This window comes from Chelonia mydas, chromosome 7, assembly GCF_015237465.2.
Source record: "Chelonia mydas isolate rCheMyd1 chromosome 7, rCheMyd1.pri.v2, whole genome shotgun sequence".
Classification (NCBI taxonomy): Eukaryota; Metazoa; Chordata; order Testudines; family Cheloniidae; genus Chelonia; species Chelonia mydas.
In genome coordinates this window covers 56,260,361-56,287,390 of record NC_057853.1, presented here as the reverse complement: position 1 = coordinate 56,287,390, position 27,030 = coordinate 56,260,361, and the positions used below count along the sequence as shown (strand labels likewise).

Here is a 27,030-nt window from a genome sequence, read left to right as displayed (position 1 = left end):
CCGCTGCCAGAGCTGACGGGATTAGGGTAGGTAGGCGGCCTCTATACTGTCCTGGGCCCCCAGACAAGTCTCTTCCTCTTTGGGCCTCTGACAGCAAGGAGGAGACCCTGTTCGTAAGCCAAGGCCACACACTGGAGGCATTGGCATTCCCCTGTGAGCCACCAGTGGCAGCATGGCCATTCGATGGCCTGGCACTGTTTTCGGAACAAACAAAGTAAATTACATGGCCTGAAAAACTTCAGAGCTACCTTGCGCTCCCTGGGCCTTCACACGCCGGGGCCGGTGAGGAAGCAGTTTAAGCCGCAACAGCCCCACAGGTTCGGGAGCAGACCTCGATCAGAGCACTTCCGCAAGAAGGGCAAGGGCTATAAGCGCAGGCAAGGCCGTCAGCCGGCATCCTCTGCTCACTCAAGCTCCACCCGTAACCAGCTGGGTAACAAGCAGGCATTTTGAGAGTACGCTTGAGGGCGATGTTCCAGCCTGTGTCCTGGATCCCGCTTCCCTGTTGTTTTCCAACTGTTTGTCCCCTTTCCTCCCTGCCTAGGTCTCTATAACATCGGACCAGTGAGTCCTCAGCACAGTAACAGGGGGATATACCCTCCAGTTTATTTTTATTCCACCCTTCCTCCCCGTCCCTCTTCAGGGACCCTTCTCATGAGCATCTGCTCACTCAGGAGGTGCAGGGCCTTCTGCAGGTGGGAGCCATGGAGGAAGTCCCTCTGCACTTGAGAGGGAAAGGGTTTTACTCTATTCTTTTTATTTTTTTAATCCTAAAAGCCAAGGTGAGTCTACACTCTATCCTCGACCTGTAGAGCCTCAACCAGTATCTCAAGAAGTTGAAGTTCTGCATGGTCTCCTTGGCCTCCATCATTCCTTCCCTGGATCCGGGAGACTGGTACACTGCCCTCAATCTGAAAGACACTTACTTTCACATCGATATTTCACGGACACACACGGTTCCTACGTTTCGTAGTTGGGACTGCCCACTACCAATTCGCAATGCTCCTTTTTGGCCTAACAACGGTGCCATGGGTGTTTACGAAATGCACTTCGGTGGTGACAGCCTACTTCAGATGTTAGGGTATCCAGATCTATCCATAAATCAACGACTGGCTCATCAAGGGCTGCTCCAGGGTCCAGGTCCAGTGCAGCGTCGAGACATTGCAAGCCACTTGTCAAGCTCTGTTGATAAACGAACAAAAATTAATGTTGATCCCGGTCAAACGGATAGAGTTTATCGGAGTGGTGCTCGACTCTACCTGAGCCAGAGCGTTCCTGCCAGAGGCCAGGTTCAGGGCAATGTCACATCTGATTGCCAGTGTTAGAGAGCTTATTCCTTCACTCTCCCACTTCCCTGGTCCTTCTCGCATGAACAGAGAGCAACAATACCCGAAGTCCGAAGGTGCAAACAATTCAATGTTTATTGGGGTGAACTTCCAGCAAGCTTAAATCCAAGTTCCTTTTTCCTTATTTTCGAATTCCAACTTACTTCCTGTTTGCCCCCAATTTATATAGTAATATTCTTAGCTATACCTTAACCAGTCCTTCTGAAATTTACCTAACCAATCCTAACATATTGTAACATGATTAGCTAACCAATTGTATCCCACCACCTTAGTTTACACCCAGCAAAATTAATTATACAGCAGACAGAAACAATCACAGAACCAGACAGAGACCATGCAAATAAACAAGAGTGCTAAAGGAGTTCGCGGATGTGATTGCAGAGCCATTGGCCATTATCTTTGAAAACTCATGGCGATCGGGGGAAGTCCTAGACCACTGGAAAAAGGCTATTGTAGTGCCCATCTTTAAAAAAGGGAAGAAGGAGGATACTGGGAACTACAGGCCAGTCAGCCTCACCTCAGTCCCTGGAAAAATCATGGAACAGGTCCTCAAGGAATCAATTCTGAAGCACTTGGAGGAGAGGAAAGTGATCAGGAACAGTCAGCATGGATTCACCAAGGGCAAGTCATGCCTGACTAATCTAATTGCCTTCTATGACGAGATAACTGGTTCTGTGGATGAAGGGAAAGCAGTGGACGTGTTGTTCCTTGACTTTAGCAAAGCTTTTGACACGGTCTCCCACAGTATTCTTGCCAGCAAGTTAAAGAAGTATGGGCTGGATGAGTGGACTGTAAGGTGGATAGAAAGCTGGCTAGATTGTCGGGCTCAACGGGTAGTGATCAATGGCTCCATGTCTAGTTGGTAGCCGGTATCAAGTGGAGTGCCCCAAGGGTCGGTCCTGGGCCTGGTTTTGTTCAGTATCTTCATAAGTGATCTGGAGGATGGTGTGGATTGCACCTTCAGCAAGTTTGCAGATGACACTAAACTGGGAGGAGAGGTAGATACGCTGGAGGGTAGGGATAGGATACAGAGGGACCTAGACAAATTGGAGGATTGGGCCAAAAGAAATCTGATGAGGTTCAACAAGGACAAGTGCAGAGTCCTGCACTTAGGACAGAAGAATCCCATGCACCGCTACAGACTAGGGACCGAATGGCTCGACAGCAGTTCTGCAGAAAAGGACCTCAGGGTTACAGTGGACGAGAAGCTGGATATGAGTCAACAGTGTGCCCTTGTTGCCAAGAAGGCCAATGGCATTTTGGGCTGTATAAGTAGGGGCATTGCCAGCAGATCGAGGGACGTGATCGTTCCCCTCTATTCGACATTGGTGAGGCCTCATCTGGAGTACTGTGTCTAGTTTTGGGCCCCACACTACAAGAAGGCTGTGGAAAAATTGGAAAGAGTCCAGCGGAGGGCAACAAAAATGATTAAGGGACTGGAACACATGACTTATGAGGAGAGGCTGAGGGAACTGGGGATGTTTAGTCTACGGAAGAGAAGAATGAGGGGGGATTTGATAGCTGCTTTCAACTACCTGAAAGGGGGTTCCAAAGAGGATGGCTCTAGACTGTTCTCAGTGGTAGCAGATGACGGAACGAGGAGTAATGGTCTCAAGTTGCAGTGGGGGAGATTTAGGTTGGATATTAGGAAAAACTTTTTCACTAGGTGGGTGATGAAACACTGGAATGTGTTACCTAGGGAGGTGGTGGAATCTCCTTCCTTAGAAGTTTTTAAGGTCAGGCTTGACAAAGCCCTGGCTGGGATGATTTAATTGGGGATCGGTCCTGCTTTGAGCAGGGGGTTGTACTAGATGACCTCCTGAAGTCCCTTCCAACCCTGATATTCTATGAATAGCAAAGTGGGAACTATAATGACAAAACAATAAAGAAGTGAGGATTTCACAATTACAGCTATAAAGACATAAGGGTTTCCCAGCTGTGTCTATTGATAAGTGAGTTTTTACCAGACAGAGAACTATCAACCTAAATTTCCTTTTACATCTTCTAGGCTCTTCCCTTTCTCTGGAGGCGATAGATCGGATCACCTTCCTAACAGCCCCATATTGACTAGTTTGGAATGTGAGGATGTGACCGTTCGCTTCCCAGCTTATGGCTGCCTCTGCTTCTTAGCCAAAGGCATTGGCCTAAGAACAGGGCCTCAGACTGTCACAGTCAGAGAAGGCCCTTACACAGATTCTTTCTTGTATACCGCTATTACTAGCTAAATGATAAACATATACCTACATTCTTAAAGTATAGGCCTTTACAGGCAGGCCTGAATATCTATATCTTAACAGCCAGCATCACCGCACACCCTCTCACCACAGCCCGGGTCTGTCTCAGACTATTGAGGCACATGGCAGCATGCACATTCGTTGTCTGACATGTGAGACTCAGGGTGCATCCCCTTCAGATGTGGCTGGCGTCGGTCCACTCCCCGGCCAGACATCACCTAGACAAAGTCATCACAATCCTTCTGTGGGTACTTACCTCTCTGCTGTGGTAGTCTGATCTGATTCTGGTGGTAGAAAGTGTACCATTCGCGAGCCTGCGACCCATGGTCTCCCTGATTTCGGATGTGTCTGATCTTGGTACACTGGGACTCAAGGGTTATGGTCTCGAAAGGAGCTTGCGGTGCATATAAATGTTAGGGAGCCTTCCGACTGGCTTGCAGAGTCTTCCACCCCCAACTTTCTGGCCGGGTGGTGCAGGGGTTGACAGGCAACACTGCCTCCATGTTCTATGTCAACAGGCAGAGGGAAGCTTGATTGTCAGCTCTGTGCCAGAAGGCCCTCCATCTGTGGGACTTCTGCATCCGGCATGCGATCCACTTGGAAGCCTTGCACCTCCCCGGTGTCAGGAACATACTGGTGGATTGCCTCAGCAGGTCCTTCTCTCATCACAAGTGGTCCCTTCACTTGGAGGTTTTCAGAATGCTCTTCCAGAAGTGGGGAGCTCCCCGAGTGGACTTGTTCATCACCAGACAGAACAGAGCATCATCAGTTTTGTTCTCTCCAAGGCCTCAGCAGAGGCTCACTTATCTGATGCCTTTCTCCTGTCATAGGCAGGAGACCTGATGTATGCCTCCCCGCCAGTTCCGCTCATCAGCAAAGTCCTCCTAAAGATCAAGAGGGACAAGGCATGGTCATTATGATCACCCCAGCATGGCCTCCCCAGCATTGGTTCAGAATGCTCAATCACTTGGCCGTAGCGGCCCCGTGGCCACTTCCCAGCTGCCCGGACCTCCTCTTACAGGATCATGGTCGACTCCTGCACCTGAACTGAACCTCTCCAACTCACTGCTTGGATGCTGTGTGGCTGAATCCAGAGGAACAAGCCTACTGTAGTCAGGTACTGCAGGCGGTCTTGGAGAGCAGAAAGTCCTCCTCCGGAGCAACTTGCCTGGCACAGTGGAAGCGTTTCTCCTGCTGGGCGTCGGGACGGAATATCTCCCCAATCCAGTTGTCTCTGCAGTCCATCCTTGATTACCTGCTTCACTTAAAGCCCCAAGGTCTCACCTTCTCTTTAATCAAGGTGCACCTGACTGCCATGTCGGCCTTGCATCCAGGGTAGATTGGTGTTCTTGCATGAGATGTTGATCAGGTTCCTGAAAGGCCTTAAAAGACACTTTCCACTGGTCTGGGACCCAGTTCCCCAGTGGGACCTCAACCTGGTCCTCTCTTGGCTCACAGGTCCGCCCTTTGAGCCTATGGCTTCTCGTTCCCTTTCCCACTCGTTGTGGAAGGTTGAATTCCTTGTAGCTATTACCTTGGCGAGACGTGTCTCCAAAATTAAAGCCTTCACTTTGGCGCCCCCATACACGATATTCTACAAGGACCAGGTCCAGCTGCGGCCCCATCCAGCCTTCCTGCCAAAAGTGGTGTCACGCTTCCATGTCAACCAGGATATCTTCCTCCTGGTGTTCTGTTCAAAGCCTCACGTGACCAATGAGGAGAGGCGGCTGCACACTCTAGATGTCAGGCGTGCCCTGGCGTTGTACCTGGAGTGCACCAAGCCCTTCCGCAGATTGACCCAGCTCTTTATCGCGATAGCTGATAGGATGAAGGGTCTTCCGGTGTCCTCTCAGAGGATTTTGAATTGGATCACCACCTGCATCCATATTTGTTACAAGTTGGCGCAGGTTGTGCCTTCACTGATAGTGAAGGCTCACTCGACTAGGGCTCGGGCATCTTCAGCTGCCTTCCTGGTGCACGTCCCTATCCAGGACAACTGCAGGCCAATGTGGTCTTCAGTACACACATTCATGGTGCATTACGCTATCACCCAGCAAGCCAAAAATGATGCTGGATTTGGCAGAGCTGTACTGCAATCGATACGTCCATGAACTCTGAACCCCCCTTCGATGATACTGCTTGGGAGTCAATGGAATGGACATGAGCAACACATTTCGAAGAACAACAGTTCTGAAAGGTAAACATCTTCTTCTAAATGAGTTTAAACTTTTTTTGGGGGGAGGAAATCTATCAGCCTCCATTGATTCAGCCAACAGTTAGAAGTGGAATCACTACATCCCCAGCCAGAGCTTTCACCCCCCACCGCACCCTCAACCCTCTATCCTAGCCCTGAGCCCCTCCAACACCACAAACCCCTCATCTCCAGTCCCAGCCAGAGCCCTCATCCTCCAGCACTCCAACCCTCTGCCTTATCCCTGAGCTTCTCCAACACCCCAAACCCCCCATTCCCAGCCCCAGACAGAGCCCTCACCTCCTACACCCCTAATTTTGCCCTGAGCCCCTCCCACACCCCAAACCCCTCATCTCCAGACAGAGCCTAACTGTCTGCCCCAACCCTGAGCCCCGTCATCCCCAGCCCCACGCCATAGCCCTGAGCCCCCTTCCACACCCCAAACCTCTCCTCCCCAGAGCAATTGATGCTACCTGGGGCTGGTTTGGATTATGTGGCCTGTCCTTCTGGACCATTTTATCCCACCCTTACAGCAAAGGTAAAAGTTAGCACCTGCTAAACAGTAAACAAATAATGTAATTACATTATCTTTATGTTGAAGAGGAAGGTTGCTAAAATCTTGGTGTAGCCCTCATTCACCACTCCTGGGGCCCATGGGATTGGGAGCTTATTCAAACCCTACTTCAGGTAAGGATGAATTTTACAGCATGGAACTCATGAAGACTGATACGTAAAAGGACCCAGTCTGCTTGAAATCCATTAATTCAAACAATTACTTAGAGGTAGTTTCAGGTACTTTCTCTCCCCAAATTCCCATCACAATTTGTGGTTTTCCAGACACTTTCCTCTTTTTAAAAAACTCCTCCCCCCCCCCCCCATCCCGCAGTGGGTGGTGTGAGACCTGTTCAAACAGGAAAACCTACTACAGGAAAAGCAGTGAAAGAGACATGCTGTCAATTGCACAATGTAAAAAGCGGGGGAGGGTGGGGAGAGCTCTCAATTCTTCTGTTGTAGTTATCGTAGGCCTTGCTTAGAACAGTTGTAGGTGAACAACAGGCAGACAGAAGTGACTTTTTTTAGTTATTTGAAAGGTTGAGAGGCTGGAAGGGTTCTTTAATGCATAATCTTTACTAGTAAAGGTATCAAATGTTTGTGGTTTCTCTCTACACACAGCTGTTCAGTTTCTAGTGCTGAAATACATGACTGTTACTCATATTCTAATTTAGGATTTGCCTTCCTATTCTTCCAAGAACTGTCCTTGATCTGTGCCTAGAGAGTCAACACAAATACTGGTTCTTCATTTAAGTGGAGCAGACTGACTCTGTAAACCATGGAAGATGACCGCTTTAATTTGTGATCATATGATTTAGACATATCTGGCTCGCGCAAATATAAAATTTGGCATGCTTTGTTATAATTATACCTGTTTGACCAGCGATAACTACTTCCTGGCTGTTAGTTCTTTCCATCTCTCTCGGAGAGAAAATACTTCCGTTAAACTTGATAAGACACTTGTATGAATCAAAATCTATAAGCTTTTTAGTGTTCCCAGTGTATCACAGTTAAATGTTAGATGTGTATTAATAGAGTAATGCTTGCTAAAGGGAAAACAATCAGGTATAAGATTTAAAACAGATTGAGGTGCATATTCTACTTCCATTCTGTGTATTTGAGAAGATGGTGTGATGTTACATTATTTCCAGTGATCAGTCACATTGATTGGCAGGCTGTGTTAGACGTATTTTGTCTTGTTAGGTTGAATGGTATTAGTGTTTCCTTTTTCCAAATGAGATTCTTTAGAACCCTAACTGATCCTATTTGTTTTTTATTTTAAAAAACAGACATATATTGTCAAATCCACATGGGTGACCCCTCCATTTCCATTTTTTGTGAAAGCACCCCTGGGGGTGGGTAGAAATTTGGACTTCCCTCCATGACAGTGTCTGGTTAATGGGAAAACTGATCAGCCTGTTGTCTGAGTCGCACAATTTAACAGCTTTGGCCATGCCAGCAGGAGACGCTAATGGAACTGGATGTTGACTTTTAGGGGAAAATATATAGTGGAGTGCAAAACAACTGCATACAGTACAACAATTTCCCAGTAGCTTGCCTATATTCTAATCTCATTATCATTTCATGGTGTGAACATCCCATTTAAGTAATTCTTGTTTTCACCTAAGAAAATTACTTTTGAAATATCCTTTCATACAGTTCATATAATGCTTTGACAAACAGTTGGACTACTGGCTTTGACTTTCTAGTTGTGTGTGTGTACTCTACATTGATAGTTTTTGTTTTCTTTCTCTTTTCAGTGGTGGTTCAGTTTATAACTTATATGCAGATGACGACGAAGAATCAGAGGCATCTCCTTCTGGCCAACAGATTATTGAGAACTCGATTACTATGAATAAAATGAAGCTGCTCAAGGCAAAGATGGAGAACATGAATCTCAGTAAAAAGGTGAGGCTGTGATCTCAATACCCCCACGATAAAATGGTTCATGCCTTCCCAGTGCAGGTCTTTCTAGAGTGCTGATTAAATACATTCTGGTTGTGCTCGTGGATAATGTAGACATAAAGGGCATGTCTTTTATGCAAATAATAGTTTAATCTGGACCCACTGCCTCCGCGTTCAAAGAATTCAGTGCTGTATCATAGATTGTATCACTTTTCAGTGCTTCACTGACATAAGGCTATTTAATACTTAAGTCTGCTGTTTTGTAGTAATGCTATAGTGTTTATAAGTACAGTAATAAGCAAGTGGTGTCAGTCCCAGGATATGAGAGACACAAGGTGGGTGAGGTAATATCTTTTATTGGACCAACTTCCGTTGGTGGATTGGACAAGCTTTTGAGCTACACATGTGTAGGTTGAAAACTTGTCCTTCCACCAACAGAAAAGTTGATCCAATAAAAGATATTACCTCACCCGCTTTTCTTAATCAGTAAGCAAGATAATTAGCTGCTGGAAAGTATTCATGCCTTTTTAATTAGCAAGAGTATGAACAAGAGACTGAGGCACTAGGCTGGGTTCAGTTCCCACCTCTGCAATGGAACTTAGGTAAGTCACTTTAGTCTCTGTGCATCAGTCTCCTGTCTGTAAAACAGGAATGAGAGTACTTCCTTTATCCTCTGTGCAGGATCAATCTCTTGCTATGTGTACGTACAGCCCCTAGTACAATGGGGACCTAGTCTAAGTTGGATTCTCTAGATGCTACTGTAACACAATTAATGTCTCTTTTCCTTTGAAATAGCCTAAGAAGACTGTCAAGGTGAAACCTCGTCCACCTATGACTCCTCGACCGTCTAGCAGTTCAGCAGCAGCTGCTCGTCACCGGTTTTTAAGAGTACTCCCCCACATTGGACAGTCCTGCCTACCTCCTTCTGGGAATTCGTATCCCTCGGAGTCTTCCCAGAATGCACTTTCAGCTTTGGCTACTTTGGCCACTGCTGGTAGAACAATGCCATCCATTACTAGTGACTTTCTTAAGGAAGATGACAATTGGGAGAGCACCTCCCGGTCTCAGTCAGTTAATAGCATTCGACTACCACCGAAAATATCTCGTGTCGAACTAGAAAATGCAAAACTTTCTACAAATAACTTCCTTCCCCCTGTCCCATCGCTACCTACAAATTCCAAAAAAGCTTTAGAAAATGTGACATCCACAAATGAGAACGATCCTGTCTTGAATCCACCTCTAACAAACGTAGAACTGTGTGCAACAGAAGACAAGCTTCTACCTGAAACAGATGCTTTTGCTTTGTTAGCAGAAGCAAACACTGCTGAACAGTATAGTGAGTTATATGGAATAGGGAAGCTAAACCCCGAGCTTGGACTGTGTGAGGGGGATGAGGAATCTAAGGCTGTAGAACAGCATAGCAAACCCATTACAAACATCTTGAGTGCTACAACAATGGAGGCTGGGCTTCTCAACACTCGTGAACTAAGTCCTCCGAAGAACACACTCTTGTCACCTCTTCGATATTCAGCCCAAATGGCACATCACAGTTCTCTGAAACCACAGACACAACCCAAATGCTTTGAGGTCAGTAACTTGAGACCTGCTGCCTCCCCAAATCTGCTCCGATCTTTGGAGGTCCGTAATTTGGCAGACTCCTCTTTTCCAAGGACTACAAGATTTCGTGGTGTGAAGGTAGACTCGCCTGGCAAAAGACCTGATATCATTTCTAAAATAGAGGCTAGGGACATCACAGAGGTGGCAAACAAGGCATCCAAAGAACCTGTGGGTTCTGTAAATAACTTAGAATTTCTAGCTTCGCTGGCCCGAAGCACAAGCAGGGAAAGTTTACAGAATTCCTGCGGGACAGGCAGGTTTCGGACTTCTGGTATTGCACTACCTACGAACCTCCAGCGTTTTCAGGAAGAAAGCTTTAGGAAAGCCTCTCCCCCAGATGAAGCTGCTGAATACTTCCTAGTAAGTACCAGTATTTCCTGAACAATTGGGGTTTTCCTGTACAGTAGTCTCTAGTAAAGACTGCCGAAAAATGCCTATTTTTCAAGCTGGGGAACTATAAATCTCATTTTATGCCATCAATAGTTCAAACAGACGGTTTTTTAGATTTCTTTGGCACCTGGATTGTATGTTTAGCTAATGGGTTTCTAGAGGCAATTTCCCCACAGATGTACAGTAATGTTAAAATACTTTTGGTTCAGAATGTAAACTCCTTTACTACTTGTAACTCTGTTGGCTAAATACTGTATGTGTAGAAATGTCATTTGGTTCCTCCAGCTATTCATTAATTGTGAGCCATTTTAAAGGCTACCTTATAACTGCCACTGTATGTGCCTAACCACAGACCCTTAATATGCTGTACCACGTTTCTAATATGCTGTATAAAGTATGGAAAGACTATTAAAATCACAGTCATTTTTAAACAAGGTTTGTTCCAGTTAACTTGAACTTCATATACAAAATACTTCTCATAGCTCTCTTCATACGTATATTGACTGATACAACATGAGCTTCAGACAAGCTGATATGAAATTGCTTAATCTTTTATTTGTCTACCGTCTGTCAGTAATTCCACTTAAAATATTCTTGTTTTTAGTCTGCCCATGGGCTTGGAATGAATGGAAATGTTGCAGCTTCAGGGAAAAGAGTAGGTAAGTAATGTGAATTTGTTTAAAGAGCTGAAGTTGACTGTTTAAGTCTCTTCCCAGTTATCAAACACAGAGCAAGAATTATACGTTTGTGTAGGGCATAAAGCTTTGAAACACTTTCTCTGTACTAGATTTTTACAGAATGGATTAAACCTGAATGTTTTGAGTTGTGCTTTCATACATGGATCTCATTCTGACCTTGGGTAGAATTTGGGACCCAGGAGAGTATTCCTGGCTCTGTCACTGCCCTGTTGGATGACCTTGGGCAAGCCACTTCCCTCTCCGTGCCTCAGTTTCCCCATCAGTAAAATGGGGGTAATGATACTGCCCTTCTTTTTAAAGCACTTTCCATCAGTGCTATATGAGAGCATGGACGTGGTGGTGTAGCTGTGTTTTAGCTGCATTATTTTTGTTCACTGAGAGCCCAAGAGTGTTCTGCATCATCCACAAAAATACACACGTTCTCTGCACTGAGGTTTATAATGTAAAGGGGATGATCCTGCAAACAATTATTTACCTATTAAAGTCAGTGGGACTCCTCACATAGTGAAGGGTTTCAGAGTAGCAGCCGTGTTAGTCTGTATCTGTAAAAAGAAAAGGAGTACTTGTGGCACCTTAGAGACTAACAAATTTATTAGAGCCTAAGCTTTCGTGAACTACAGCTCACTTCATCGGTTGCATCCACTGTAGCTCACGAAAGCTTATGCTCTAATAAATTTGTTAGTCTCTAAGGTGCCACAAGTACTCCTTTTCACATAGTGAAGTTACTCTTACGTGTGCAGGACTGGGTCCTGAAAGACCTTGCAATAGGAAACATGGAGCAGGTGAGGGCAGGGTGGAAGTTGAGGGTTACAGGTAAGGTCCTGAGTTTGGTTTATTATTAGAGCACACTACTTGTGTTAGTGGGGAGTTGTGAATGTGGAATATCTACTAAAAATCAAGTCACATGTTTAATGCCTAGATGTGGATTTAGGTGCCCGACTTCGGGGATCCAAGCTCAAAAATCTTGATCTATATTTCTAATTTAATAAAATAAGCTCTTACCTGTTGCTGCCATCTTGTTCCTGTACGCTTCCTAATGCCTAGCTGCCATGTTTTCCTTGCCAATACACACTTTTCTTAGGGCAGGTCTACACTTAAAACGCTGCAGCGGTGCCACTAAAGCACTTCCGTGAAGATGCTACTAGGCTGACAGGAGAGCTTCTCCCGTTGACATAATTAGTCCACCTTCCCAAGAGGTGGTAGCCATGTTGACGGGAGAAGTATAATGCTGACTACACTGGGGGTTAGGTTGGTATAACTACGTTGCTCAGGGGTATGGCTCTTTCACACCCCGAGCGACATGGTTAAACCAATGTAAGTTTGTAGTGTAGACCTGGTCTTAAAAAAATTGCCTGTTTGCTTTGTTTCATCCCACTTTTTTTTTGTTTTTACATAACTCTTACCATTGTTCATTAAGATTTGTTTATTGCAGTATTTTGTATTTCAGTTGTAGCCTACTTTCTACTTAACACTGCCAATAATTTATATAATGTGTTTGCCTAAAGATAGTTTTAACATTAATAGCTTAGTTGATGCACACTTCATTTAGAGTTATATACTCTTAAGAATTTCAAGTGAGCAGGACAGATTTTAATGCACTGTACTTGTAAATGATTCAGACCTTTTACATAGGTATACTGTCTTTTACATGCATGTACAGTTGTAGGTATTGTTGTAAGATCTTAGTATTCAGAATATCATTGTAACTTGCAAGTGTTTTATATTTGGATATCCAACAACATTAGATATTCTTTAAGGGGAGTATTTATCTCTGGACAAGTTCCCATGAATAACATACTTATTTTTGGTTCCATTTTGAATATTAGTATGTTTTGATAATCTGACTGTTAAAAGGTCATTGGTGTGTGATTAAAACTCAGTTGTATGTAAGCAGATGTTTCTCTGAACAATTTTTGTAGTTCCATTGTTAGAGAACAAGAACAGTGTGCACCTAGCCTAGTTCAGTGTATGGAAGTAGCTCTGCCATATGAAACAAGTCTAGCTATTTGTTAGGGACAGAGGTAGAAGGATACTGCTACTAGCTATTGTTGCTTTAAGCAATGATTGCTCCAGCACGTGGCCTGATAAGACCTCACCAGATCTTTTGTCTCTGTGAACCTTTTTCCTTAAAGAGTCAGTTATGCATCTCAGGGAGTGTGTTGCAGAGTAAGCCCTGTAATGATGAATACCGTTCTTTCTCACAGTCCTGGAGATAAGCTTCTTGGTTATATTTAATTCCTTATTCAAGGAAAGTATCAATGTGTTCATTTTGTCTTCAGATTAGCTTTAATAGTTATTTTTGTGTTGGCTCAGTAAACTCAAGAGTTTTTTCATCTTTTTAAAACTCTTAAACCTTTCTCACTATCAGGTGCCTGGGAAGGCCTCGACTGGCTTCAAGCCTTGCATAGCTTTCTGGTGCAGGCAAGACCTCTTAGGTAGTTAGGACTGTTGCTTTGGGGTTGGATAGAATAGCTCTAGTTTTTCTAACTTTCAGAGCCTGCAGGCAATCCCTAAACCTACATGCAAGTCCAAGGAACTCACTCACAATAGTGACTCTTTTTTACTTACGAGTTAAGAAATCAGTTGAGCATGATTGACTCTTTTCCTTCTTTGCTTCACACCCTTCACAGTTGTCCTACAGTCTTTTCCTCCACCTAGCATGACTTTGGAAAAAGTGATGAGCAATAAGATCTAAAATATATTTGTGATGAATCAACTAGAAGACCTTGTTCCTCACAAGGGAATCCTATTACTTTCATGGTGACAACTGCAGAAGACCAATGGGCAGAGGCAGTGGACACTGTCTTCTTTCCACTGCTGGTGTCATTGTTGGTTAATTCAAAGCTACATTCATGTCAGCCTGTGTCCTTAGCACCAATCTCCAGTCTAAAGGGAGTATGTGTGCGCTATAGTGGTACTCACCAGGGTCAAGGAAGCTATTGCTTATGTAGTCTACTCCAAAAACTGAGTTGGGGATGAGTATTTTGTAGGACTTGGTACTATTTTCTTTCCTTCTCCTCTGCGATCGTGTACAGCCGATAAGGGTAAGTGGGATATTAAGGTTTCTCCTCCTTCTGGACTTATTACATGGCTGTATATACATGCTTGCCATAGCACTTGCACTGTCAAAGCTTGTTTGTTCTTTTTTGTTGCTCCACTCTTGGTGCTGTTATCTGTGCCGGAACAATGTATTTGACTGGAAGGGCCTTACAAATAAAATCTATCAGGTTTTCTTTAGTTGGGGGAGGGGTATATGGTAGACTTTGTACATGTAGGTCATATAACTTTGTGAGAACACTAGCTGACTCTGTTACTCTTGGAACATCTATCATATGAGATATGTATACTGTATTGTAATCTCCAGCTATTATTGGTTGCCAAGTAGCTTGACTTCTGGTATGTTTGTCTTTTTAACTCTGCAAACAATCTTGTTTGCAAACTGCTTGGGTGTATTTAATAGGCTCTTACACAGTGTTCTCCTTCATCTGCTTTGAAGCATTTTGAGTGGTTCAAAGTGGCAGCATTTGAATAATCAGATGAAATGCAATTGAATGCACTTGGAAGATCAGATCTAAGCAGTCTTAACAGAGACTGGCAGGGTCAAATTTATTACCAGGCATTTATTTTTCAAGCATTTGTGGCAAAGCATGGTGAACCAGATTCTCAGGAGGTATAAACTAGCAACACGGTCTTAAATAGAGCTATGCCAATTTACACCAGCAGAGGGTCTAGCCTGATGCATGGTATGCCAGTGGTTTTCAGCCTGTGGTCCGTGGACCCCTGCGGGTTTGCAGACTCTCTCAGATTTCCAAAGGGCTCCGCACCTCCATTCGAAATTTTGTAGGGGTCTGCAAATGAAAAAAGGTTGAAAACCACTGTTATGCCAACAAACAGCATGTCTTGCAAACAGTTCCAGACATCTGAGAAGAAGAGAGGCTGGTGTTGCACTGTGCAGAGCCTTGGGAGATTTCCTAGGAAACGAATTGCTAATGGTGTCCTGCAGTGTGCTGAAAACTTCACTCTTCAGTGGCTGATGTTACAGTAAATTTGTCAGCCAGGTGAATAGCCTTGGAAAGAGCAAGACAGTATTGAAAACAGCAGTTAGCCCTAACTGTACTCTGCAAATCACTAGTCGTCTGTGGAGGGCTGGCTAGTCACATGGTGTTGGCTTCTCTCATTTCCAGCTCCCGTAACACCTTAAAGACAGCTAACAATGAGCTAAAAGCTTCCCTAATATTATTTCTTCATGTAAGCAATTGCTGTACGAGCAGCAAAGATATTATTTGATTGCAGATGGAAGGGCATTTGTCCATGAGGCAGTCTCTTTTTTGGGGAGTTATTTTGGGGCAGTTCTCTGGCCTGTGCTATAGAGGAGGTCAGACTAGATGATCACAGTGGCCCTTCTGGCCTTGGGATCTATGAATCTGTGTGGTCCACTGTAGGAAAAATACTTTTAAACCCACCCTGTTGTATAAACCCTTAATATTATATACTGCTCTCAACACCATTCCCAAACTGGGCTAACTGAAACCCCCTGGTAAGTGTCTGGGGACAAAACCAGCTCCCCAAAATTGCTCCAGTAAATTGAGCACAGTTTTAGAGGATGAAACTGATGGTGTGAACTAGCTAGAGCTAGAAATAAGTCTTCCATGCCAAGCAGCCATAGCTTCAGTGGGACAAACTCAGCCCTTGTGAAAGCAGGCACAATTCCCAGTCACGCACTGGGAGCTGTCAGCTTAGCTTAGGGCTGAATTTGGTCCGCTGCCAGTTACATCTGTAAGGGACTGGCTATTGGAAACTAAGATGTGCCGTACATAAAGTACTTGTGTACTGATGGCTTGTGCTGTGAGCATCCAGATACTATGGTGATCAGTGCAGTAGAAATACATTTATAATCCTCTGTATAGGTTGGTATTTTCCTCTCCTGATTGCTAACCATCACTTGCCACATAGCATCATACAGTAGGTGTGCATGGACAAGGTGACTGACTAAAGTGTTCAAATCTCTGGTGAAGGGGAAAATGAGTATCTTGTTGTTTCATGCCTTCTTTTTCCTGTTAACTTGCAATATGCCTGCAAAACTTTAAAATGTTAACATAGCCAGACACCTGTTATACTGTGATATTTAAAGGGCAAACATCTCCGAGTTTACTTGCTGCTGCATATGCTCTATACTGGGTACATCCTAACAGTCCACTGATTCCACTGGAAAGTCACCAGTGGTCAAGGCATTCTGTTCCAATCACAAAATAAAAACACACACAAGTGCAGCAGGGAGACAGGCTTGGAGCTGCACTGCTTGGTTCTGCCCTTCATTAAGGTTAACTTTAGATCAGTTGCATAACCTCTCTTGTATGTCAGGACCCATACCCTACTTCCACTTTCCTAAGATGCTGTGAGGCTTAACTGATGCTTGTAAAATAGACTGGGAGCCCCCTTTGAAAGGTGCTATGTAAAGGCAAAGTATGCTCTCTGGCTGTGGGAGTAGTTGAATATCATCTCTTGAAATACAAGTGTTTAACAGCAAATGTAACTATACAATATGTTCATTACATGTTTTACCTTTGAAAGCAGGTGAAGCAACCCATCTCCCACCTGTGAATGGTTCAATGCAAACAAAAAAGAAAACTACAAAGCACTGCTTTCTCTGTGGCAAGAAAACTGGATTGGCAACCAGCTATGAATGCAGGTACGCTGAGTATATAACAAAAATGGTTAAAATGTATGGCTGTGATCCGACAAAAGGGTGGGGGGTGTAGGTGTGGGTGGGTGTGTTCTGGAAGGTACAGTAATTCTAAAGCTTGGTAAACCACAAGGCAACTAGTGTTCAGAACAAGTTGAGAGAATTGTTCATGACTTTAACTTTTCCTCAACTGTGAGAAATGAGGTTCAAATAGAGAATGTATTCTCTGTTCTCGGGGGTATCCATCCTGTGCCCTTGCAGTCAAGACGTCTGGGCTCACAGGAGACTTTGGCTCGCTAGGTGTAGCCAAGAGAGCATGATGGTGGGGAGAATACAAACTAGTGTGGGGAGAACTTGTCTAAGATTCCATCATCAGTGAGAGAAACTTAAGAACATACATTTGTAGCAACTTGGAGAATACGCTGCTTTGGTTGGTACTTCTGTGTAAATCCGCCATTGACTTCAAAGTTGCATGCAGTGGTGTTGTAGCTGTGTCAGTCCTAGGATTTCCAGAGACAAGTTGGGGAGGTGATATCTTTTATTGGTGTTTATCCCGTTGGTGACAGGAACAAGCTTTTGAGCTTACACAGAACTCTTCTTCCGTTCGCTTGAAGAGCTCAAGAAGACCTCTGTGTAAGCTCAAAAGCTTCATTCTCTCACCATCAGAAGTTGGTCCAATAAAAGATATTACCTCCCCAACTTGTGTGTCTGATTGACTTCTAGGGTTACATTCGACCCTGGGGTAAGCCAAAACAACTAGCTAGCAACTCCTCTTTATTACTTTGTATTCAGCAACGTACTGTTTTTAAAAGTGGTCTATTTTGTGTAAAACGGCAGTCGCTACTGAACACTCTTCCATTTATCCTCTGTTTTTAATTAGCTTTCATAAAGTCAGACAATCTAAAGGTGGGGAAAGATAAACCACTAAAGTTTAAAATGGTTGATGGGAATCTTTGTTTGTTTTGTGTGATCTAAACATACTGAGGAAAAAAGAAAAATGTGTTAAACTATTCCCTCTCAAAGCGAATAAATTTTACCATTAACCCCACGTGCTAAATCAAAGCAAATCGATATGGTCAAGGTGATAATGGTGCATTTCACAAAAAAAGAAAGGGGGGAATTAGCAGAAGAAAATGTCAAAAATTCAGTACTAGAACTAACGATGTTAGTTTCTGAGGCAACTTCCTCATAATGTAAAAATCAGAGGATTTGATGCAGGACGTGCCAAAAGAGCATTGGTGTAATCCAAATCATAAAAATAAGCTACCTTATCTATGAGCCATTATTTGACTGGGTTTCTCTGCGTTGTTTCCATTCCAAGTAAGAAAGATTGGAAGGCAAATGAGCCTGGGTGGCCTTAGCCACCTCAGTAAAGATATGGATGTTTACGTCTTCAGATAAAATTTTACTACTTTTCATCCATGTATCTTGCATTCAGTTGCGCTCTCTCAAATCAGGTTTCATATTAAACAGTTAAAGCATCCAGAGAATTTAAGAAATTGACAGTAAATCCAAATAAACCTTCATTGGGTGTCGAGGGAGAAATACTGGCATATAGATCTTGAGTCATTTTCCCAAGGTGTGATCCCCCCCGTATTAGGGTTGTCCTGTATTAGGTCTTCTAAAAGAATTTTAACTTTGAGAACCAGTTTTCGGTAGTTAAACTTTTTTTTTTTTTTTTTTTGGCGGACCACTTGAAAATTGCTGAGGGTCTCAGCAGACCACTTAATGATCTTTCCAAATGTTGTTTGTACCAATAGCTAACTATTGTAAAGCACTTTGGATAAAAGCGCTATATATTTAAAAAAAAAAACCCTTAATAATTATTTTTTTTGTTCTACAAATAGAAGCACACAACTCGTATTTTAATGTCAGTAGTCTTACCTTTCTAATGCGATGGATGTGCCCGCTCTTCCCCGCTGTGGCAGCCCCCGAGCTGGGGCTGGGAAGGAGAGGGGTCTCTCCCCTGCCACAGAGCTGAGGCTGGGAAGCCGGGCCATCTCTCCCTGGCAGCCACAGCCCGGGAGCTGGGGAAAGTCGCCTCATTCTCTGGCCGCCACAGCCCTGCGCATCCCAAATTTCCCCCACACCCTCTTCTCACCCCACTGCCCCCTCCCACCTACACCCTATTCCCCCCCAAGGCCACCACCTCACCTTACATGTGCATCTTCTCCAGGGTCCAGGCACCTAATTAGGGGAGCCGCGCCTGCACAGCTCCGCTAATTAGGTGGGTGGCCCTTCATTTTGTCGTGTGTGGCCGCCCAGGTGCGCACCTTAGAGGGAACTATCTGTGGATTACCTGAATCAAACTCGCGGACCACAGTTTGAGAACCTCTGCCCTAATACAATGATAGCATCTCAATTTTTGGCTTCCCCACCTCCATTCTGTCTTCCCTTTAAGAAGTTCTGTTAGCCAAAATATCAAAAATGGGTCCAGGAGAATCTGTTCTTTAGATTTTAGTTCCTGAATAGCGTTGTTATCTTAAGAGAAACCCTCGGAAACACCTGAACCAGGTTGGGCTAAAGTAAGGGTATGTCTACATCACAGAGACTATGCCAGCATAGCTGGAGTGCCATAGGTATGCCAGCATAATCCCATAGTGTAGCTGCAGCCTGCCCTGACAAAAGGGTTTTTTCCATCAGTGTAGGAACACCAGCTCTCTGCACAACAGTAGTGGGGTCCATGGAAGCATGTTTCTGTCAGCATAGCTGTGCCTACAGTGGGGATTGGGTCAGCAAAGCTAGATCCGTCAGGGGTGTGGATTTTTCACTTAACTTTTGTCAATGAGGCAGACAGTCTCCGTTGCAGCTGCTGGCACTGGGGACTGACAGAAGGATGAGGCACTGCCTCCTGACTGATTCTCTAAAGCCTGTTGGTTTTGTAAAGATTTTAGAAGTTACACATTTCTGTATTGAGGGAATATCTTGAGATTCCTGTGGAATTAGATTAAGTGGTCTGCTTGAGCCTGAAAATGTAATAGGGTCTGCCACTCCTGAGACCCTAAAAAGATCCAGATGTTCCTCTATTAGAACAGAATGACAACCAGGTAAGGAATGTAATTGTACAAGAGAACTTCCAGTTATAGACCTTGGGAATTGACCTAAAAATCAGTAAATCAGTATAAAATTCTACAGGAACATTGGACAAAGAACCCAGAAAACTAAATAGAGTAGGCATATAGCCTAATCAGGTCTTAAAGCTGAACACATTACTATCAGACGCAAACTCGGAAACCTCCTGAAATAAGTACTTACGACTTGACATTCGTTTTGACAGTCTGTTACACTCCCACTGCCTTGGCAAAGGGCCACAAGCTGTGGCTGGGGAGAGCTTATGTCAGGGTGTGTCTTTCTTGCAATAGTTAGCTTGAGTTAGCACACTCAAATTACTGCACTTGAGCTAGCCTAATTAGAGTGAGAGGGATCGTGCCTCAGAACTATATATACCTGAGCTGCACAGAGTGATTTGACTGGCTGCTGCTGAGTTGTAATTCATGTTGTTGCTTCCTCACTGCATTGCTAGCTCAAGCATCATCACTTGAGCTTCAACCCACGCACCCCTGACGGGCTAGTTACCACATGCTGACTTTACTCAAACTAGAGATTTGTGTGTGTGGCCGGGAGTCAAGTGAAGGTAATGCTCACGTTCCAAGCCAAGCTAACTGCCATGGAGACAGACCCTTAGTCCTTTTCCCCAAGCAGCAGACTGCAGTGTGCCGTTTTTCCTTTTGTCATGCTAGGAATTTTAGCTAGTCAAGCTGTCAAATTCTAAGGCAAAACCATTCCCTTCTCTTAACTTGTATCTGCTGCTGCTATCCGGGGAGAGGCAAAGTTCGTCTCGTGTAGCAGAATTGTAGTTGTGCCTCCATGTTCATCCCAGCCTGGGATGGAGTGATATTTGTGGCTGGATTTTAAGAGGTAAATAATGGTTGGTTGATTTCTCCTGAACTCCTGAATTTCACCTGCGCACATTCTGGGATGGTTCTATAAAGCTGGAATGATTGGAGTTAAGTGCCAGAGCAATGCTGGGTACCTTTCTGCCAGCTCATACCCAAAGCCGTCTTTTCCTTGTCTCCCCATGGAAGAGAGCTGCAGTGGTGACCCAGTAACGGGGGCTGGGGGGAGCAGTAACTCCAAAAAGGAAGGAAAGGGCAAGGCAAAGGGCACCTTCGGAGTGTCACAGAGAAACAGGCTCTTGGAAGGTGAGTCCTAACATTTCATGTTCTTCATTCTTCAGATGTGGAAACAACTTCTGTGCAACTCATCGCTATGCAGAGACTCACACCTGCACCTACGATTACAAGAGTGCGGGGCGGAGGTACTTGCAGGAAACTAATCCCGTCGTTAGTGCACCAAAGCTTCCCAAAATCTAACCATGGTTGTGCTGCATGTGGCTGTGCTGCCATGGCGGAATTGTATTACATTGAGAGAAGCAGCATTTGCTTCGACTGCATTTATTTTGCCCTGCTCCATATCTAAAGATTTGCCAAGTAACAAAAGCACATGAGGATGCATCTGATTGAAGAATAATGTGAACACTACTGTAGCTGACACCTTTATTCTTTAGTGAATCAAAAGTTTAAAAAGTAGTTTTTAAAAACTTACACTATGATTTTAACTGTTCTTGCACGTCTTGTGTTAAGTGTTTTATATCTGAAAATGCTATTTCACTAGACAAGTCTTTAAAAGATGCACTTTACTAAGTTTCATATTTACTGTATAACCAGACTTGAGGGGGTGCTGTAATGAGGGTGTCATGTAATGTCTCTGTACTCTACCTTGTGTTTTGTCCATTGTGTGGTATCTTAAGTTATTTCACTAGGAAGTCTCCCCCTTACTTCGAACCACCTGTCCAGAGCTTCAAAGAGTGTGGTACTTTCTGCACTTCTGTTCCGTTCAGATTGGCATTCATATACTGTGTATCCATTCTGCAAATAACATATCATGGTAATCACACTATTTCTTAAAATACTACTCTTTATATGGCAGTTTTTTAAAATAGAAAATTCCCTTTGTTGCCATTAAATACAAGGAACAACTTATTTTAACTTTTTTTGTAATCCTAGATTTTTTAAAACTTCACAACTTGGTTTGTTAAGATGTTGAGTGCTGTTACCAGAAGAAATTCTAATAAATATTAAATTTTATTCTGGTTTGCATGCGCTTATCATAAGCTCAGTACTAACTTTTAATATTTTACAGGGTGCTGGAAGTGAAGGGAGCGTTCTCAGAAGCTTACAGCATTGCCCTAACTCTGTTCTCATTGAAATCAGTGGTAAAACTCCCCTTTAGTGGGAATAGCTAGGCCAAAATTGAGCATCTTGAAAGTCTCTCTGTCTTGCAAACAAGCCAGTCAAACCAAGCAAATCTAGGTGCTACCAGACTTCAGCAGATGTTTAACACGCCAGGCAATATTGTTGGCAGCCTTTACCACCTTGTACCAACATCGCACTGGGCCAGTTGGGTACTTGTAGGGGAGACCTCCAAGGAACACACAGGTGCTGCAGAAAGTAGTGTTAGAGCACCACCTACTGAAACCATTTCTCCTTCTACTCATTAAGTATTAAAACATCCCGGTCTGGTACTGGGGCACTATGCTACTAGAGGAGCCTTATTATGAATATGTTTTAAAACTGCACTCCCAGTCATGTCTGGCCATTACAATGTCATGGCACTTCTGAAGATGTAGGGTGTTCAACAGACATGCAGCCAAGTTCTGACTTGGATAACTTGTCCACTCTCTTGTCTTCTAAATTCCCTCACTGACTAATTGGGAATGGTATCCTTCACTTCCTAAACGGTTGTGTACTATTACTGCTGAGAGTGGTATTTCAATGGTGACTAAAACTGAATCCACGCAAAACAGTGTTCCTGGTAGGAAGAGAGAAGCAGTTGAAGAGCTCGCTTTCTCTGTAACATTCCCCTTTATTGAGGGCACTTGCAGCCTCCAGGTCCTTTAGGATACCTAAATAGCAATGGCTATTTAAAAAGAAAAAAGCGCTCAATCCCATTTATGGTTGTTCAGAAGGCCACAGTTGGGGTGACGGCACAGATCTGGCTATAGGACCCATGCATTTGACACCTCAAGGTTCAGTTATGGCCACACTCAGGTAAAAGCTCCAACTAGTATGAAAGACAGCTGCCCCCTTCATAGCAACACTAGTCACTGTGAACACATCACCTTGACGCTCTGCCCTTTCCATTAAATACAGTGCCAAGGTCTGCCCTAATATTAAAAACTCTTAATATTTCAGTACACATCAATATGGCATGGAAGGCTTCTGCTAGGGATTGTGCTCTCGGTCTTTTGAACTTTAAATTTTCGACTGAAAGGCATTGTAATCAAAATAATAAAATCCAGGAAAAAGTAAGTGATCACATCAGGAAATGCCCACATTAAGTTTGCATCTGCAACTGTCACTCTTCCCCTTTGTGCCTGTGCATCATGCTAGTCTTAATTGCATGATCTCACTGTTTAGCAAATATAGTACAACATTTTCCTGATTTACATACTTCTAGTAATTTTTTCCATTCTTGTATCTTTATTGATGTAGGTTTCTTGTACAATAAGTTTTAAGTTCTCCTTATTGTGAGCACTCTTCTGTATACACCCTTTTCAACCAGCAGCATAGCCTTAAGTGCAATTAGCAGATAAAACAGTTAATTACAAAACTAATTTTCCGTATTCCTCCTGTGTTAGAATGTATGATGGAGTGTTTACCATGTAAACTTTCATATAAGTGACCTGCACTTTACTACACAGAGTAGTACACAGTGCTCCACAATGCTACACATCTGTTGTAGAGAAATGTTTAGCTTTTGTATTTGAGTCTATTTGATCATGTAATTAGATTGTACTATAAAGCATTTACACAATGGCAGTTTACAGGTGACCGTGGTTTGTGCCCCTCCCCCTCTATTTTTTAATTTTTGCCTGCTTTAGTTTTTACCTAAGAACTATGAGGAATGCCAATGCTGCTCTCTTGCTGGAGGTGGCCATGGTAAAAACTAGTCTATCGCTATCTCACTTTCTATCCCTTGGGATGGAATTGCTCTGTCTGCTGCCGCCACAGGCTTTCATAGTAGACAAGACTTGAATTGTTAATGTAAAACACACACACACAGAAACGTTTCCAACCTCCTTTATCCACGGTAAAGAAGCAAAGGGTTTGTTTCCTTACCTGGCATTCTCAACCCTCAGAATGGAGAGTGCTGACTGCTGTGGACGTGACTCGTGACTTAGACCTGCTTGTGCCATGATGAGTGAGGCAGTTTAGATGCCTGCTGGGCCATCTTACACCAACATCGATTGAGCTCATTCTGAATTGTGCTAAAGTTTGAAGGGAAAATTGTAGGGAGGCAGAGGAGACTCAGCTGATCAGAGGAGGAGGTTTTTCTGGCTGAGGGAGCTGATTGCATGCACTGGCACGGATGAGTGAGCCTGCACCAACTCGGATTACTGCAGTTCAGTTTCAGGGTGAGTTATGCGAATTGTTGCCTCCAATAATTGCATGAAGCCCTTGTGTATGGAGGTAAGGTGCTCTTTCATTGGCTGGAATGTGGGCAGCAGGGACACAAGGAATGCAACTTCTCTAGTGTTGTCAAAGGGCTAATTTAAAGACAGTCACAGAAACCAAAAACGTGACAGAAGTCAGTGTAACCTGTTTCACAAAGAGGCGAACCTAGGCAGTGTCTTGCGAAATGAGTGCCCTGCGGGAAGGAACCACTGGGATCTCTTAGTGATAGTATTTGTTTCTGGTGCAGAATTATAACTCTTCACTTTTTACAATGGAAAATTCTCTTAGCTGCAGCCCCTTGCTTCAGTTTCTAGAATATGTTTGACACCGGTTATGCGGTGTTGAGTAAACCTGAATCCCAGGAAAGAATGTTCATTTGGCAGGAGGACTTAAAGGGTTGATTGCATGCATCTCTTTGAGTGATGTGTATCTCTAAAGCATAAATTGTAACACTGTTTGCTCAGTGCTGAACTGTAGAAGTGAAAGTCTGTGCACGTTTCTATACAGCCAGTCGGGGGTACTTAAGGTACCCATTGCACTAGAAAAGGTGTAACTGCTTGTCCGATAATTTGGCTTGTGCTTGGTGCTTAATTTGTGACGGGGCTTTCCAGGGTTGAGCCCAGCAGTTCAGAGTCCCGGCACCTCTGGGCTTGCTGTGTCAGTTATGAAAGTAAAAAAAAAAATATGGCTGCAGCCCTGTCAGCTAATTGCTTGAACCCCGACAGCTCTTTCATTACAAATTAAGCACTGTTTGTACTACAACAGCCAAGCACTGAGTATCTTCCTATCCTGGGCCTGTGGGAAATCATCTAGATGGTTGTGTGACAGCAAAGGCCGCTAGATGTCAGTGATGTCACTGACATGAGAGCAGATGGAGGGATAAACTAGAGCAAAGTGCACCCTCCAGAGATTGCAGATTGGTCTGTTCCTAGCAGTGCTTGCACTGTTGCTGTTATGTATGGCCTGACTTAAGGCTAGTGGCTTTGCTGTTCTGCACCACCTCAGCAGAGAAGTGCAGATTCCTTTACTCGTATTCCAGCCTTATTAACAAAGGTAGCCCACTGCTCCATTTTCAGAGAGCAGATCTTCATTGTGCTCCTTCATTCCTCTGCTTACTATAGGGTGTGATCTATCTTTTCCTTTTGGTGGAAGACTCATGGGATCTCAGGCAGGATATCCCCTCTGTACTAGAGTTCTTCCACAGTGGGTTCAACAAAGGGTTCTCCACTAGCTTTCTGTGGGTCCAGCCCTCTCCCGTCAACCCCCGCCATTGTCCGTAGGAGTGTTCCTGTGAAGTCCTACCAGTAACCAGTTTTCTTAAAGTGTTCTCTTACCTTAGCACCCCACCTTGCGAAGTATCTTGGCAATCTAGCTAAATGGATATTTGGATAGAGATAAGTGTTCAATTCTCAGCTTGTGCAATCTCCTACTGGAAATGTGGTCTCACTTAAGAGGTATGGAAGAGACGAAAATTATTAGCATCAAATATCAGAGGGGTAGCCGTGTTAAGCTGTATCCACAAAAACTGAGGAGTCTGGTGGCAGCTTAAAGACTAACAGATTTATTTGGGCATAAGCTTTCGTGGGTAAAAAACTCACTTCAGATGCATCTGAAGAAATTTTTTACCTACGAAAGCTTATGCCCAAATAAATCTGTTAGTCTTTAAGGTGCCACCGGACTCCTCAAAATTATTAGCATCAGTCAGTAGAAGTGAATCTCCTGGTTTGTTGGTTCCCTGAGTAGTGCCCTAAACCAAAACATATTTTGATGTGGGAGTGCTTTAGCAGGAGGAGGAGGAGGATCCATTTGTTTGTGGCCCATCTGGAGTTTGCCTTCTGTGTGAAATTGCTGAAATGAGACAGCAGGGAGTGGTGCATATGCACTGCTAGGGAGGAGGTTTGCATGCTGCCAATAATGAGCTATACACTACATCTAGGAAATGGTGGTTTTTGACAGCTTATAAATTGGTCAGATCTGAACAGATGTACATGAAGCCAGCAAAAGGCACCTCCCTGACATCAGGACAATTCCTCTGCCAAATTCTGAAGTCCTTCTACAAACTGTGCAGATGTGAGAGTTTCTTAAAAAAAACAAAATGGTTGCAGGAATTTTTTATAATGGAAAGTGATAGGCTGCCTTAATATGAGTTGCTTCTACTCACCATCTAACAACTATTAGTATTACAATGCTGCCCAGCACTTCCATTGCTCTAGGTGCTGTATAAGCACACACGAGAGACACTCCCTGCCCCAAAGAGTTTACAATCTAAACAGACAAGATAAAGGAAGTATTGTTATCCCCATTTTATAGCTGGAGAACAGGTTAATTTTGCATGGAGACTTCCTTAACATTATATGGAGACTAGCAGAGCTGGGAATTGAGGCCAGATCACCCAAATTTACTTCAGTGCCTTTTAATCACAATATTCTCCTTATTCCTGTCCTCCTGGTGAAAGGAAAAAGTTACACCACGAGCTAACAGCCGAAGTTGAAAGTAGACTAATTCAGACTGGAAGTAAGGCATAAATTGTAAACGGGGAGAGTAATTAATCATTGGAACCATTTACAACAGGTTGTGGTTGATTATCCATTACTGACAATTATTAAATCAAGACTGGACGTTTTTTCTATAAGATCCACAGATTGAGGCCAGAAGAGACAGTTGTGATCAGATAGTCTGACCTGCTGCATAACACAGGCTAGAGATCTCACCCCAGATAATTCCTAGAGCAGACCTTTTAGAAAAACACGTCCCTTCTGGACTTGGAATCTATGAAGCTATGGTGTTACGACTAAAGGAGCTTTACAACGAAAGGAAACTATTTTAAAATATACTCCTGGGCCACCTTTCAAAGCTATTTTCTAATCCTCTCCTTAAAACAGGCCTCAGCATTGCAC

The 27,030-nt window shown here is 43.8% G+C and overlaps 1 protein-coding gene across 9 annotated transcripts in view; it reads left to right on the top strand.

Annotated features, from left to right (window-relative positions):
• The window catches only part of ZFAND4 (zinc finger AN1-type containing 4), a 43,785-nt gene extending 21,185 nt beyond the window's left edge, over positions 1-22,600 (top strand). For 6 of the 9 annotated variants that reach the window (XM_037904575.2, XM_043552301.1, XM_043552299.1 and 3 more), the window contains 5 exons: positions 8,084-8,231; positions 9,024-10,205; positions 10,840-10,894; positions 16,505-16,622; positions 20,854-22,600. In XM_037904575.2, coding sequence (XP_037760503.1) covers positions 8,084-8,231; positions 9,024-10,205; positions 10,840-10,894; positions 16,505-16,622; positions 20,854-20,989 — 1,639 coding nt within the window. In that variant the 3' untranslated portion in view covers positions 20,990-22,600. The remainder of the gene's footprint in view (positions 1-8,083; positions 8,232-9,023; positions 10,206-10,839; positions 10,895-16,504; positions 16,623-20,853) is intronic. The other 3 variants (XM_043552302.1, XM_037904576.2, XM_043552303.1) reach the window with 1 other exon arrangement.
• Positions 22,601-27,030: the final 4,430 nt, after the last annotated feature.